Source organism: Centruroides vittatus, unplaced genomic scaffold (assembly GCF_030686945.1).
Source record: "Centruroides vittatus isolate TY-2023 unplaced genomic scaffold, ASM3068694v2 contig_990, whole genome shotgun sequence".
Taxonomy (NCBI): Eukaryota; Metazoa; Arthropoda; class Arachnida; order Scorpiones; family Buthidae; genus Centruroides; species Centruroides vittatus.
This window is the reverse complement of record NW_027122659.1, coordinates 1,233,449-1,246,818: the sequence shown is the minus strand read 5'-3', so window position 1 is coordinate 1,246,818 and position 13,370 is coordinate 1,233,449. Positions and strand designations below refer to the sequence as shown.

General features: G+C 35.4%; 1 protein-coding gene across 1 annotated transcript in view; it reads left to right on the top strand.

Moving 5' to 3' along the window:
• Positions 1–10,047, top strand: part of LOC136986087 (protein Skeletor, isoforms B/C-like) — a 32,327-nt gene extending 22,280 nt beyond the window's left edge. The window contains exons 9-16 of the mRNA XM_067283548.1: positions 5,154–5,290; positions 5,385–5,523; positions 5,759–5,869; positions 5,982–6,164; positions 7,283–7,476; positions 7,703–7,763; positions 9,517–9,689; positions 9,789–10,047. Coding sequence (XP_067139649.1) covers positions 5,154–5,290; positions 5,385–5,523; positions 5,759–5,869; positions 5,982–6,164; positions 7,283–7,476; positions 7,703–7,763; positions 9,517–9,689; positions 9,789–9,929 — 1,139 coding nt within the window. The 3' untranslated portion in view covers positions 9,930–10,047. The remainder of the gene's footprint in view (positions 1–5,153; positions 5,291–5,384; positions 5,524–5,758; positions 5,870–5,981; positions 6,165–7,282; positions 7,477–7,702; positions 7,764–9,516; positions 9,690–9,788) is intronic.
• The last annotated feature ends 3,323 nt before the right edge of the window (positions 10,048–13,370 follow it).

The window sequence follows — 13,370 nt, the reverse complement described above, 5'->3', positions numbered from 1 at the left end:
ATATCGTCATTTTGTTTTTATGCCTCCTACTCCTCTATTAGCTTTATTTTGTGTGTGTCTGGCAAAAGAAGTTTCTCTTGTTTTGATAGTGATTCGAAATTGTTTGAATGAGTCCAGTATACTAAATAGCAGTAGTACTGTTAATAGTTCTTCGTTTATGGAGATTTCCATTTCTTTTAACTTATCTACTATATCGAAAAAGTCTCTTATGTGATCTGCCATGTTGTCTCCTTCCCTCATTTTCTTGATGAAGAAAAATGAAACAACTTGCAAGTAGGCTATACAAGTAGGCTCTACAAATAGGTACTTGCATAGCCTACTTGCAAGGGACTTTCAATTTGAAAATTTCATGTAGCTTATTCCATATTTTGTGTGAGGTTTCACATCCTTTTGTCTGTTTTATATCACACATTGCCTTTGAGTCTGCTGTGTCCCATTGTTCTGCCACTTTTTTTGTACTTCCATCTCCAAGTATAATTTCTGGTTTCTTTCTTTTTCTGCTGACGTATTCCCACAAATTGTTTTTGATCAGGATTGCCTTCATCTGTATCTTCCATGTATCAAAGTTTTCTTTACACAGTGGTTCTATTTGTATAGCTAGTTGACTTGCCATTTTTCTTTTGTAGGCTTTGTAATTATATTTCCTTTTAATTCCTGTAATTCTAGTCTTTGATACTTAATTTTTTGTTTCTGGGCCCATAACCATTGTTAGAACAATGATGAGGCAGTCCTTTAACTTAAATTTAAAGTTTATTCTAATCTAAGACTATACATGAACTTGTACACTCATTCATAACTTGCCATGCAACTGAATGACAGATCTTTTCTTGTTTCGAGCAGTCTTGCACGGATGTTGCCAGTTCGTACACAGTTTGTGATATCAACACTTGCTTTAGTTTAGTATTCCCTAACAGTTTGACATTTCTGTTGATGACTTTTAATAAATGATGTTTTTTCTTTCCGAAGATAGAAAAAAACTATTCTCTTAACCTTTTTGATTATTCCCATATTTCCTGCATAGTACTACTATTACTTATCTCTCAAAATCAAATCAACATCTAAAGGAAAATGGTATGAAATTGTATTAAACACCATATAACAATAAAATTAGTGACACAGTTGTTAGCAAGAAGTGTATAGTGACGTGCGTTTATATAATGTTAGAATCCATTTCGTGCTTTCATCAAACCAGTTTTGGTGTCACCGAAGATAGACTGGAAAACCTGAAATTACTATGTTTTTGTTTTGATCCCCTCAAAAAAGCAGAAAGACACATGTGTTAAGGACATTGGAGAAACAAATTTAAATGAATTTAAAAATATTTCAAACACAAGCAAAAATTATACATCTCAAGATCACATTGAGTAAGATTACATGTTTTTCAAATGAAACACAAGAATTTCCTTTGGATTCAAATAGAACTTAATTGCAAAATGTGATAATTTTTGATTTTAGTTTATAGCTCTAAATTTGTGCTTTACTGAGTGCTCTGTTTATTATTTATTAGTACAGTGGTGCCTCATATAACGTACTTAATCCGTTCCAGGTGCACGTCCGTTAAGTGAAATGTCCGTTATACGAAACGCATTTTCCCATAGAAATACATGTTAAAACATCTAATTCGTTCCACAGCATAAAATAACTGTACTGTATCATAAAAAATGAACATGGGGTGCATTCTTTTATTCCTCCGCGTAACTCTGCGCGAGCGACATCCGTTTAAAAATTCCTGCGGAACGCATTCCTAAATTCCGGTGGGAGTGCACACCGTCGAACGGCAAAAACGGTTGCTTGTAGCAGTAGTTTACGGTGGAAAGCAACATGGCGTCCTCCATGGCTCAGATAGTTTCGTTTCCGGGTCCATTACGTGGTTTTATGAATGAGAATTTAGAAATTGTGAAAGCGTGAGTTAGCACATGCGGTGATGTAAGTGTCTTTATGAATTTTTTTCGAGGCTAAAATAGCCCCCAAAAAAAATTCAAAGAAGGATTATTTGTTGAAAGAGCATTCAAAATGAATGCTCTTTCAACAAATAATCCATTTTATGGTTAAATTTTACGATTGGGGCCCTTCTTTTGCCTTTTAAAGCTCGTGTTTTAGAATTATAGATTCCTCCATCACGATACTATCGATAGTGCGGGCGCCGTCATCTGTTTTTCTTTCACTGTCATTTCTAAATGCCTACAAACAGCAGCACACTCTCGTAGTAGCAGAGACGCATTAAAGAACGCACCCATGGAGCAATCACCAATTATGCCGGAAAGTCCGTTGTTCGCAGCCAGTCTGTTGCTCGAGTCATGTAACAGCCAAACAGAAAGTCCGTTGTTTGCAGCGTCTGTTATTCGAGGCGTACGTTATATGAGACACCACTGTATTTCTATTGTTGTGAATATTGATTGCAAAGATTCAGATCCAAGGTTGGTGAGGAATACAAGGGCTGTACAAGAATAAAATGTACAAAATACAATCAAGGAGTGAAAAATAATATTTATATGTCTTACAAGATTCTACAATTGACACACTAGTTCACTAATTACAACTACACTTAACCTAATGGCAATATTTACAATATATATACAAGAAGAGAACACACAGGGATCACTGATATAAATAATTGAATCTCGCACAATCCGACAAAAATAATAATGAACTATACACAAGTACGTCCACTTCCCTTAAAATTCGTTCCTTAATCAACAAAAGTTTTGCTCTGGTCACAACCTTCCTCTCGATGAAATCGGATTGCCCTTTCATTCCGAGGAACAAAGAGACAGTCTATCGTCACCTACTACGCACGTCATTCGCTGTTAACCCTTCCACCTAAGGCCTCCTCATGTGGTCCCTCAAAGCTTTCTTTTGTATTTTCTCGATGAGTCCTCTCCAAGGAAAAAAGGTTCCTGCACACGTCGTACTATCCTTTTATATTTGCCTGCCATCCAGGGCTTACACTTCAGTCATGTGGTGTCAGTCTGACGAACTGTGAGCGAGTGGTTGCTGAAGAAGGCAGCACGCGACACTGGAATGTTTTACAAATAACAGGCATTGTGACAATAAAAACCTGATATGGAAACGAACCCAATACACAAATCATAACTACAAAAACCAAAATAGTAATTTAGTGATGGAGCACTACACTATACTTATTTCATATTATATATGAAATAATCATTTGTGGTATTCAAATAATTTAATAACTGGTTTTTGCACTAGTGACAACAATTAAATACTGTTTTAATTATAAAAAAAGTATTTATTTGTAATTTTATGTACAAAATCCTATGGTATTTTTTCATACCAGTGCACCCTGCACATTAAAAAACATACCAAATAATAACAACAGTAGTGAAAATAAACTATAACACACAATGTAATGTCTTAAAACTGATATTGAAGATGGCTACATCTTGATGTATCCATCAGATGTGAATATCTGGATGAGAATAAATCAACATTATCCAACAATTGGTTAAAAGTATTTTCTAACAAAACAAAAAAGGTTATAAAAAATATTCCATAAAACACTTTAAATATCTTTGACAAAAAGCAACAATAAAATTATGATTTTATATTTCCATATTGCCTCTTGATTAGCATCTTTTGTGGTTTGTTTCACTTTTATCTGAGGGTCATCAGCTTTGTTATTAATCCTTATCCTAATATTGATATGCAAAACTGTCCAGAAACATATTTAGTGTCCTACATTTCCCAGATCTGAACACATGCCTAGAGCTTTTTACTTGTACCCACAAGTTGAGCAGAAAAAGTCTTGTGTTTGAATGTGGTAGCTGGTCATAATCAATTGCAATTGCAGCAGTGATGAGTTCTCACTCGCACTTACTTCTCTATTGCATAGTCCAGGAGTGGCCAATATATGGCCTGCGTAATGGGTTTACACAGCCTGCAATTAATTTTTTAATATTAGCTACTTAACTTCCAATAATTGGTCTAATGCAGTGTTTTTCACCCTTTTTCATTGAGTGGCACCCCTGATTGAAAAATAATAAATTGTGACACCCTTGACCAGCGGCAGATCTGGAATCTGAATAAGGGAGGCTAATGGGCCAGATGAATCTTTCGCATAAACGAATATTATGTGCAATGCTGGGGTGGGGTCTGGGGAGGGAACTCTCTCCCTGGAAAGAAAAATTTTAAAAATTGACAGTTTGAAGTAGCATTTTAATGCAAAAAAAGCATTTCTACATGTTTAAAATGAAAATTTAAGTCCATTGAATTTTGTCGAAATACCTACATGTAAAATAATGGTCTCACTATTGTTTTTTTAAATCTAGTCTTATTATCAGTCCTAAACTTTGCGACACCCCAATTGTGGCGACGTGGCACCCTAAGGTGCCACGGCACCCCGGTTGAAAAACATTGGTCTAATGGATCATTTGTGATACTTCATTTTAAAAAAAATTCCATTGTAGAGGTTTATAACTTTTGTATTTGTCTGTTATAAATTTACACTATTTGAAGAACGAAAGACCCCACACTTACTGAAACTCATCTGCGATTCCACCATGTCACTCTGTTCATGCTGACGTGTGACGCAGAGTGCCGCCTGCGTATCGACTTTTATTTATTTATTTATTTTTTTTTTTTTTTGCTTGTACGGTTTTTCACATTGTAAAATGACATTGCATATGCATCAGGAACTTCTGTTCAAACAAACCTGACCTGCCGCCCAGGGCAGCGTATTTGTATTTAACATGATTTAATTTTAATATTTTGTTTGGCCCGTAAAAAAATTTTTCTTTCCAATTCAGCCTGGGGGCAAAAACTGTTGGCCACCCCTGGCATAGTTATTCTCATTTGTTCCAATTCAGTCTGCATTGAGCTGTTAAAAAGTTAGCATTATTATGCAAATGCAGACTTGTGTGATAAATTGCCTAAACAAATATTATAAGTATAATTCTAACAACTGGTTTGCTGAAATAAAAATATTTTAGGAAGTGGTGCAAACTGACTGAATCTTACCATTGATAGTAACTCATAAAGAAGTCTTATTCATTATTATATTAAAATTTTTAAATACAAATCATAGTAAATATTTGATTTGATGTTATTAATAATCTAATGAGAAAATATTTGTTATGATATAATACTTTTTTTATTCAATAGTTATTTTCCTTAATGTAATATTTATCATTTAGATGATGATGACTATATGTCTGTTGGGATCAGTGGTTCTAAAAATTCATCTCAGATGATAGATGCAGATGTAGTTATTGCCTATGTTGATGGATTTTTACCATTAACCATTGATTATAACATTACCGGAAAGTATCCAGTAAGGAGAATGTTTTATAAATATTCAATAAATACATTTGCAGAATATATATATTTTAAAAATTTAAATTATAATATGTTTATTTTTTCCAAAGTGCACAAACGTTCTTGGACTCAACAAAGGTGTCTGTTCCGATTTAAAATTGGGTGCGGTAGATAATTTTCAAGTGCATTCTCATTATAAAGAAAATGGAATTACGTCCATAACATTTCGCCGTAATCTGATAAACACCGGTAAGTATTAATTAATAGAATAAAATATACAGTATTTGAAATATTACTTTTTTATTTTTTGTTGTTAGTGTTTTATTTAATTTTATTTATAATTATAGATTAACTTATTAGTTGCTAATTCATTTATTATAATTGCAGCTGTAAAATGTCATAATCATGCGTGAAAACATATTTTAAATAACAATAATTTATATTATAATAGTATCAATAACTTACCAAATATATATTTTATTAGGTGATGATGGAGATAAAATTTATAATTTGGAAGGTGATACATATTTAGTTTGGGCTATTGGAAAATTAAATCATTTTAAAGAACCTGGATTCCATCATATTTATCCAAAAGGTAACATGGATTTTATAATCACCAATATTTATTCAAAAATTTTCAGCATGTAAATTTAAATATTTCAAAGAATAGAATACTAAAATTTAATAAAATTTTATAATTTTAATAGGCACAATTAAATATCAGTTAGGAAGAAAGAAGCATGTGAAAAATTGTTTTGCTTTTACAAAATCACCAACGGAAAAAAAGAAAATTAGTTGGAAAATAATGCAGTTACGTGACCAAAAAACTGACACTTTCATTATGAGAGTTGGTCCTCCAGCTGATTGGAAAGGTTATTTAGGAATAACGGGTGTGTATTATTAATTTATTGAAAATATTAATTAATAGGAACATTAATAGTACTGTAATAATGAAATCGTTTCTATTTACTGTTATCTGTTCTTGCTTTTTTCTCCCCATATTACATGAATTAATTCAATCATTTGATACTATGATTAATCCGACGACATCAGAAAGCAAATGCATGTCTAAAATACTTTATTTTCCTTAATTTCCTGCCTGTAATCCGTGAACTGTATTAAGAAACCTTCAGACTTTGGTGGTCTGGATTATAGATCTTTGAATATAATCTGTGATAATTTTTCCACTCTGAAAAAGCATTTTACTTTTTGTCTGAAGAAGTCTTGTATGATAAAACATGACTGAGTATCTTGCCATTGTTTATGTTTGACAGATGCAAAAACCAAGTGTCCAAGAATCCATTCACTAATACTTGTGAATGGTATATAATATTGATCTATTTGTCTGCTTTTCAATAAACATCACCAAATCAATCTTCGTTTGAAATATGTTTTAAATTTACCTTAAATTACTTTAGCTTATATATTAAATAACAGTGAATAGTATCTGAACTCTGATACCTGAAATTTGAGTAGTGAAAAAAGGAACAGCAGGTCAAACCATCTGTAAAAAATTTTAAGGATTTGATCTGAACTGAAATCAAAACCTCTAGACCAAGAGTCAGGAGTCTGAGTCATGTACCAATACTTATTAAAAATGATATTTATTAGAGAAAATGATATAAGCAAGTGTAAGATTCCTCCAAAAGCTGGAACTTTTCTAATAAGCCACTTTTCTATTATGGCTTAATAAAAAAAACTGCATCTGTACATAAATATTTTCTAACAAGATCATGTTCAGCAGTATTTTATAAATCATTAAATTATTTAATCCGTGATTTGTGTTTTTAAGACATAAATACAGTGGAAACTCAATTATCTGAACTTGATGGGACAAGTGGTCTTTCAGATAAAAGAAATTTTGTATAATCCAGAAACTGATTTGTTTTTGTGTTTTGGGTACATAAGCAAAGTGCATTTGAAGTTTCATCAGCTACAGATATAATAGTTGCATTATGGTATTTAGAGGTAAATTAATTTCCCCCAAAATTTAATGTTAATTTTGCAGGTAAACCAACTCCAGGAGTAGTTTGGTATGTAAATGGTCTTTTAGCTCCTGAAATTTATGTCAAGCGTGGCAAAAAATACACATTTAAAGTCGAAGGAGGAAATAATCCATACAATGCAAGATACTATCATCCATTATATATCACGGATGATCCACATGGTGGATACGGAAGATACACAGAAGAACAAAGACAGGTATTTATCATTTTAATATTTAAATATTCCAAGAAGTAACATATAAAGTAAACTTCTTTTACTGAAAATTTTATTGAAACTATTTGAAATTAAAGTTAAAGTATTCTTGTATAAATAATTTTAACTGTAATTAGATAAATTATGTGATAAGTTTTTTGAATGAAAATTGTATTAAAATATAAAGTTTGTGATGATAATTAAATAGTTATATTATTGTAACTTGCAGAAAGTTAAAGTTTATGCAGGTGTACAGTTTGACAGAAGAGGACGCCCACATCCTTCTGCAGGTAACTATAAAATTTAATTAATAAAATAACATGAGAATCTAAAGGAACTATTTTACAGTTGAAGTTTCCATTTAAAAAATAATTTTCAAATTTCAAAAATGTTCTTGTTTTGATATTATTAATAACATTTATAATTAGTTGGGGTCTTTCATTTAATTTATAAAATCATTATGCTGCTATTTATACAAGAAAGTTTAATATTTCAAGTCAGGTTTGTATTTAATATACTTTGAACGATATCCTTGAATCTATGCAATAACTGTGTTTTAATATCTTTTAATATTTCCAAAACTTCAAAAGAAAAATGGATTTCTGTATTCTTCATTGAAAATTTAGTAAAATTAACCCAGTATTGGTGCATTGCTGAGAATTGCATATTTGGTGTGGTGAAGTCCGTTATGATCTCTTCAACTAGATTGAGGAGTCAGATTTTAATGTGCATATTTAAAATTATTTTGACTAGAAATATGCAAAAATATACAAATTCATTACATATGTCATCTTACATAGTCTAGTCATTTATATTTTTATCTCGTTGCTTAGCATAACAATTCTTATATATAACCATTCTAGGGCTTTGATAATAACTTCTGGTGATGTAGCATGGCCTGTGGGGCCCTTGTGCCAAAACACAGCAACCAACCTACCAACCAACCATAATAACTTCTGACATTTTTCACATATCTTGTTATATTTGGAATCATTTCTGCACTAATGATCACTGAAATGTTTATGGCCAAAAATTTTTTTGGCAAGTTGTGGTCAGTGGCATAACTAGAAATTTTAGTTCCTTAAGCAAAATGCCGTAAAGATCCTCCCAGGGCATATCCAAGGACACGTTTACAGTACCACGGCACCCCGTCGACAGCAAAGAAATCAGTTTTGTTACTGCAAAATAAAAATATTTAAAGTCGTGCAATACGCATTACTATAGGTAAAATTAACTAACTAAAATAATCCTAAGGTAATTGAGTAACGTTCTCCAAAATACAAAAGAGGCACGCAACTCGGTTCCTCCCAAATCTGCCTCGGTCGGCACCCATATTCTCAAAATCCCAGATATGCCACCGGGCCATCCGACACTTAGGATCTAGCCCTTTCAAATTCATGATGATACAGAAATTTAAACAAAATTTTTAATTGTTATAAAATACTATAAGCATATTAAGATTCTCTTATGGTAAATACATTTTAAAAAACATTTCAAAAGTAATTTACAAAAAGATTTATAAACAAAATAAAAAAATTATTAGATGTAACGAAAAGTAACAAAGAAAAAGTTAAAAAATTACAAAGATAAATGTGCAACAATCACACCAGGTTTATGGCTAGTATTTTGGTTAAATAATTGTCTACATCCAACAAATTTATTATTTTTCAGTTTTGGATTTTGTAAAATGTTTGCAGCAAGTAATTATAAGAAAGCAAAAATATTATATAAAAGGATGTTATTTATCTTCATTGATTTCTATAAAATATTAGTGTACTGTAATAAATGGAAGTAATGCCGGTTTACACTGTAATCCTAGGTAGAAAACAAATAAAAACGGTATATAATTGAATGAAATTATAATCGTCGATGGAAAGATGAAATTCACTAAACTGCATTGGAACCAAAACACTTATTTTTAAACGTAATAAATGGAAATTTTCATAAATATTATTATTTAAAATATAATTTCCTCTGTATAAAGGAATCCTCCAATTATTCCATATAACACTAATGTGTCATTTTTAATATTACGTATTGTAGTGGGCAGATTGTGTTCTTGGGTTTACAACAATAATTCCGAACCGAGAAAAGCCGACAATTTCGTCAACTTTGCCAAGTTTAGGAATTCTTTACTATTTCAATGCGAGGAAGGAGAAGCCACAATTCTGAACTGGACTCCGGATTCGTCTGTTCCCGACGTCGTGTATTATCAGGTAATTACGTGTAACTGTAATTATTCAAAAGGATTAATTACAGTTTATACTATCGTTTACAATACTAAGAAAATGTAAACACGGACTTTTATATTTCAGAGTTACACCCAGAGAAACATGGGGTGGAAAATACACGTTGTGGATTATATAATAAGTTCTGCAAATTCCGTTCGTCCTTCGAAAGTACATTACTTAATAATTTTAATTTATTTTTTATGTTCGAGGATGAAATTAAGATAGTGGTAAATTAATTTAGTAACAAATTGTGTAAATAATACCGTTAGATTCGATTTTTCTCTACCTTTTCTTCTTAATTTATTTTAATGTTATTTAAAAAATGTTTTAATTTTTTTTTAATTTAAAAATGTTGCCATCCAATAAAATTTTTATTTTTTGAAATAATGCATGTCTGTGTTATTTTGATTTAAAATTATATAATCTTACAATGATTTTACTGGTTATTAGCATTTACAATTTTTTTTTTTTATAAAACTGTTCACTACCCAGAAAACGGGTTTTTGCCATTTTATAATAATAATAAATGATATAAACATTTCAAAATAATATATGATAACAGATGGTGCCACACACAATTCTGTTTGTTATGATTAATAATAAAAGTTTTAAAATAAAATCTTATAACAGCCAGGAAAGTTACGTAACTCGTTGCTGGATTTTTATTAAAAAACGTTCTGTGAGAATTCGGACCCACCGGAATTTAGCCGGTAATGATACATCCCTTTCCGCGCGAGTAGAAGGAAAAGGGATATGAGTCAAAAGAAAGAAAAAATGAATCAGGAGGAACAAGAGTCGAAAAACGCGGGTTGGCGAATCTGGAACTCGTGACCGAGAGAATAAAAGGGCGACGACGGAGAAAAGGGGGGTCGGTTACGTTTGTCTTTTGGCCTGTGCGCGTGCGGACGAAATCGAGGGGAACCGCCGATAATCGACGAAATATTGTCGACTACGAAGACCGACCCGGATCACGAGGTATGACCCGAATTTATGTAAACTCTCCCTCCGCGAATCCAGAAAGAGGCGACCGTCGCGCGCCCCTTTTGTAATTGTCCTGTTAGCTTAAATAAATCATTGTTATTGTTTTATCCGTTGTAATGTCCTTTATTCGAATGTCATCATCCGCCGCTCTACCGTCGAACCCATTCACTTCCTCCACTCGCATCCACTCGCGTAACGCGTAACTCATCCGAACCGCCATCTTGACGTGGGCAGGTCTCACGGACCTGTTAGCCGACAAAAAGGAGGAACGAGAAATCGGCCGCCTCCCGGCACCCACAAATTGGTGTCAGGAGTGGGGTTCGACTCCTTCGAAATATCGATAGAGCGGAAAGGATTATATTCGAATAAAAAGGGACCATTCCAGTCGAGGTAGAGACCTAGATTATAGGAAGAAAAATTAGGACTAATTAGACCTATTGCGAAAAATGGAGGGCAATCCGCAACCCGCGGCAGGACCAGCTCAAGCGAATCCGAATCCCCTCACCCTAGGAGGGTTAGGCGGAATCGTTCCACTCCTGCCCGCATTTTCCGGAGAAACGGGAGGTCTCCGAGTTACGGATTTTTTTGACTCGTTAGCGGACGTAACGAAAGTCGCGGCATGGTCAAAGGCCCAAATGCTGGCCGTAGCCAAGCTCAAACTCACCGGGATAGCTCGAGAATTCGTACGGAAGGATAGAAGAATTAAAGAGGTTGATGAATTTGACGAGTTCAAGCGCTTAATGATCGCGCGGTTCGAAAGGGAACCTTATTCGTTTAGGCTTAGTAAATTTTATACCTGCGTCCAAAAACGGGACGAGGACGTACAAACGTACGCCGCCCGACTGCAAGCGCTCGCGATGGAAATCGAGATCACGCCGGAGCCCGGAGCAGACGCCGCAGAAGCCGCTATTATTCAGCGCATTCAAAGAAAGGAGTTAGATGAACGGTTAAAGGCGCAATTTCTTAACGGAATAGATATAAGGATCCGCCAGAGAGTAATGAGTCGCCAGGCTGAAACTTTTGATGAGGCGCTCAACGCAGCGATCAGTGAGGAGACGATCGAACAGCTCACCTCTCATCCGCGGGGAATAGTGCGAACAGTCAGAGATAGCGAGCGGGTGACAGACTCCCCCTCACAGGACGAGATAGCTCAACTAATGTCGGCTATGCAGGAACTTACAGCCAGAGTGGAAAGACTAACCCGAACCTCATCGACAAATAATGCTAGAACCCCTCCAGGGAAACGAATTAATCGAGGGAATCAGAATGATCCGCCTCTCCAGCGAGGAGGATACCACCCAGTTAATACTAGTCAAAACTATAGGAACCGGAACCCCCGCGATCGCAGAGATACTAATAGTAACGCTTCTCCTACGCGTCAACGAAATGAACTTCCCAGGAGGCGCGAAAGCGAAATCGATCAAAATAGCTCGCAACCTATGGAAGAAAATCGGAACGGATGGACAGGTATTATTCGAAGCATCCAAGGTCAGCGACCTCGATATAATTACTCCCCTTATCCTGTACCCAAGCAACAGCGACACTCTACCGAATCGAGTAGGAACCTTTCTCCACCCCAAACAGATTTGTCCGATGACCCTGAGACGAGGTGGAAAGGCAGGATCGGATTAACGAGAACCTCTTCCAGACCTAAACCTATCATTTTAGTTTACATTAATAATATTCCTGTGAAGATGCGCGTTGATCTCGAAGCGGAAGGCACGCTTATATCAACTAATCTAGCAAACAACTTGAAGGGTAAAGCGCCCGTTAAATTTGGTATCAAAGGGAAGATGGCAGGTTCACAGGGAAATTCCGTTCCGACCGTAGGCACGGCGGTTCCCATCTTTAAATTAAGGGGACACAAGTTCCCTCAGTTTTGCAGAATCGTTCGAGCAGAGATCACCTCTCCGTGTGACGGCATAATAGGGCGAGACATTCTCGAAACGTTGCGATTGAATCTCGATTTCCATAATAGCCAGGTGATTCTACCGGATGGAAAGGTCGTTCACTTTTGTTCACCTTCCAAACCCGTAAAACGGAAGATAAAAGGATCCAAGAGTCAAGAGAGACGTCCTCCCGAACCAGGTCAAATACGAACGCTCCGAGCGCCTTTCCCCAGGGACGCTATGACACATCGGAAAAAGAAACGCCGAAGAAAGACGGCCCATAGGAAGATTAAGCGACCGAAAATACAGCGGAATGACGCTGACATGACCGTCGATCAATCGGAGGCATCACCTGTCGAAGACGCATTAACGACCGTGCTCCCTTCACTAACAGAAGAGCAATCTAATCCCAGCAATGAAACGGAACCAAAAAGGGAACGCGAGGAAGCAGAAGAGGAGGAGGACACCGAGCACGGGGGACTCAGAACGCGAACAATCGGAAACCGAGGAACAAGAAAGTACGCCTCCATACGCGCTACGTAGCCGCGGCCCTGTCCCCGAACAGCCATGGGTAATGACGCGGCCAAACCAAAATCGTAGTCGCATCCCGCGGTTCGTTTCCCCCGCGACAAGCCGACCGTCATCCCCTGACGAGAATTAGACTAAGAACGCGAAGCTAACCCGCTTCCGGGAAGTAACACACCGTTACAGGAAACTCCCCGGAGCGATATAACACAACTAACCTCCACGTGCCGTTGTTCGAACGTATTAACGCTACCATTTTAAGGCCTTTTTG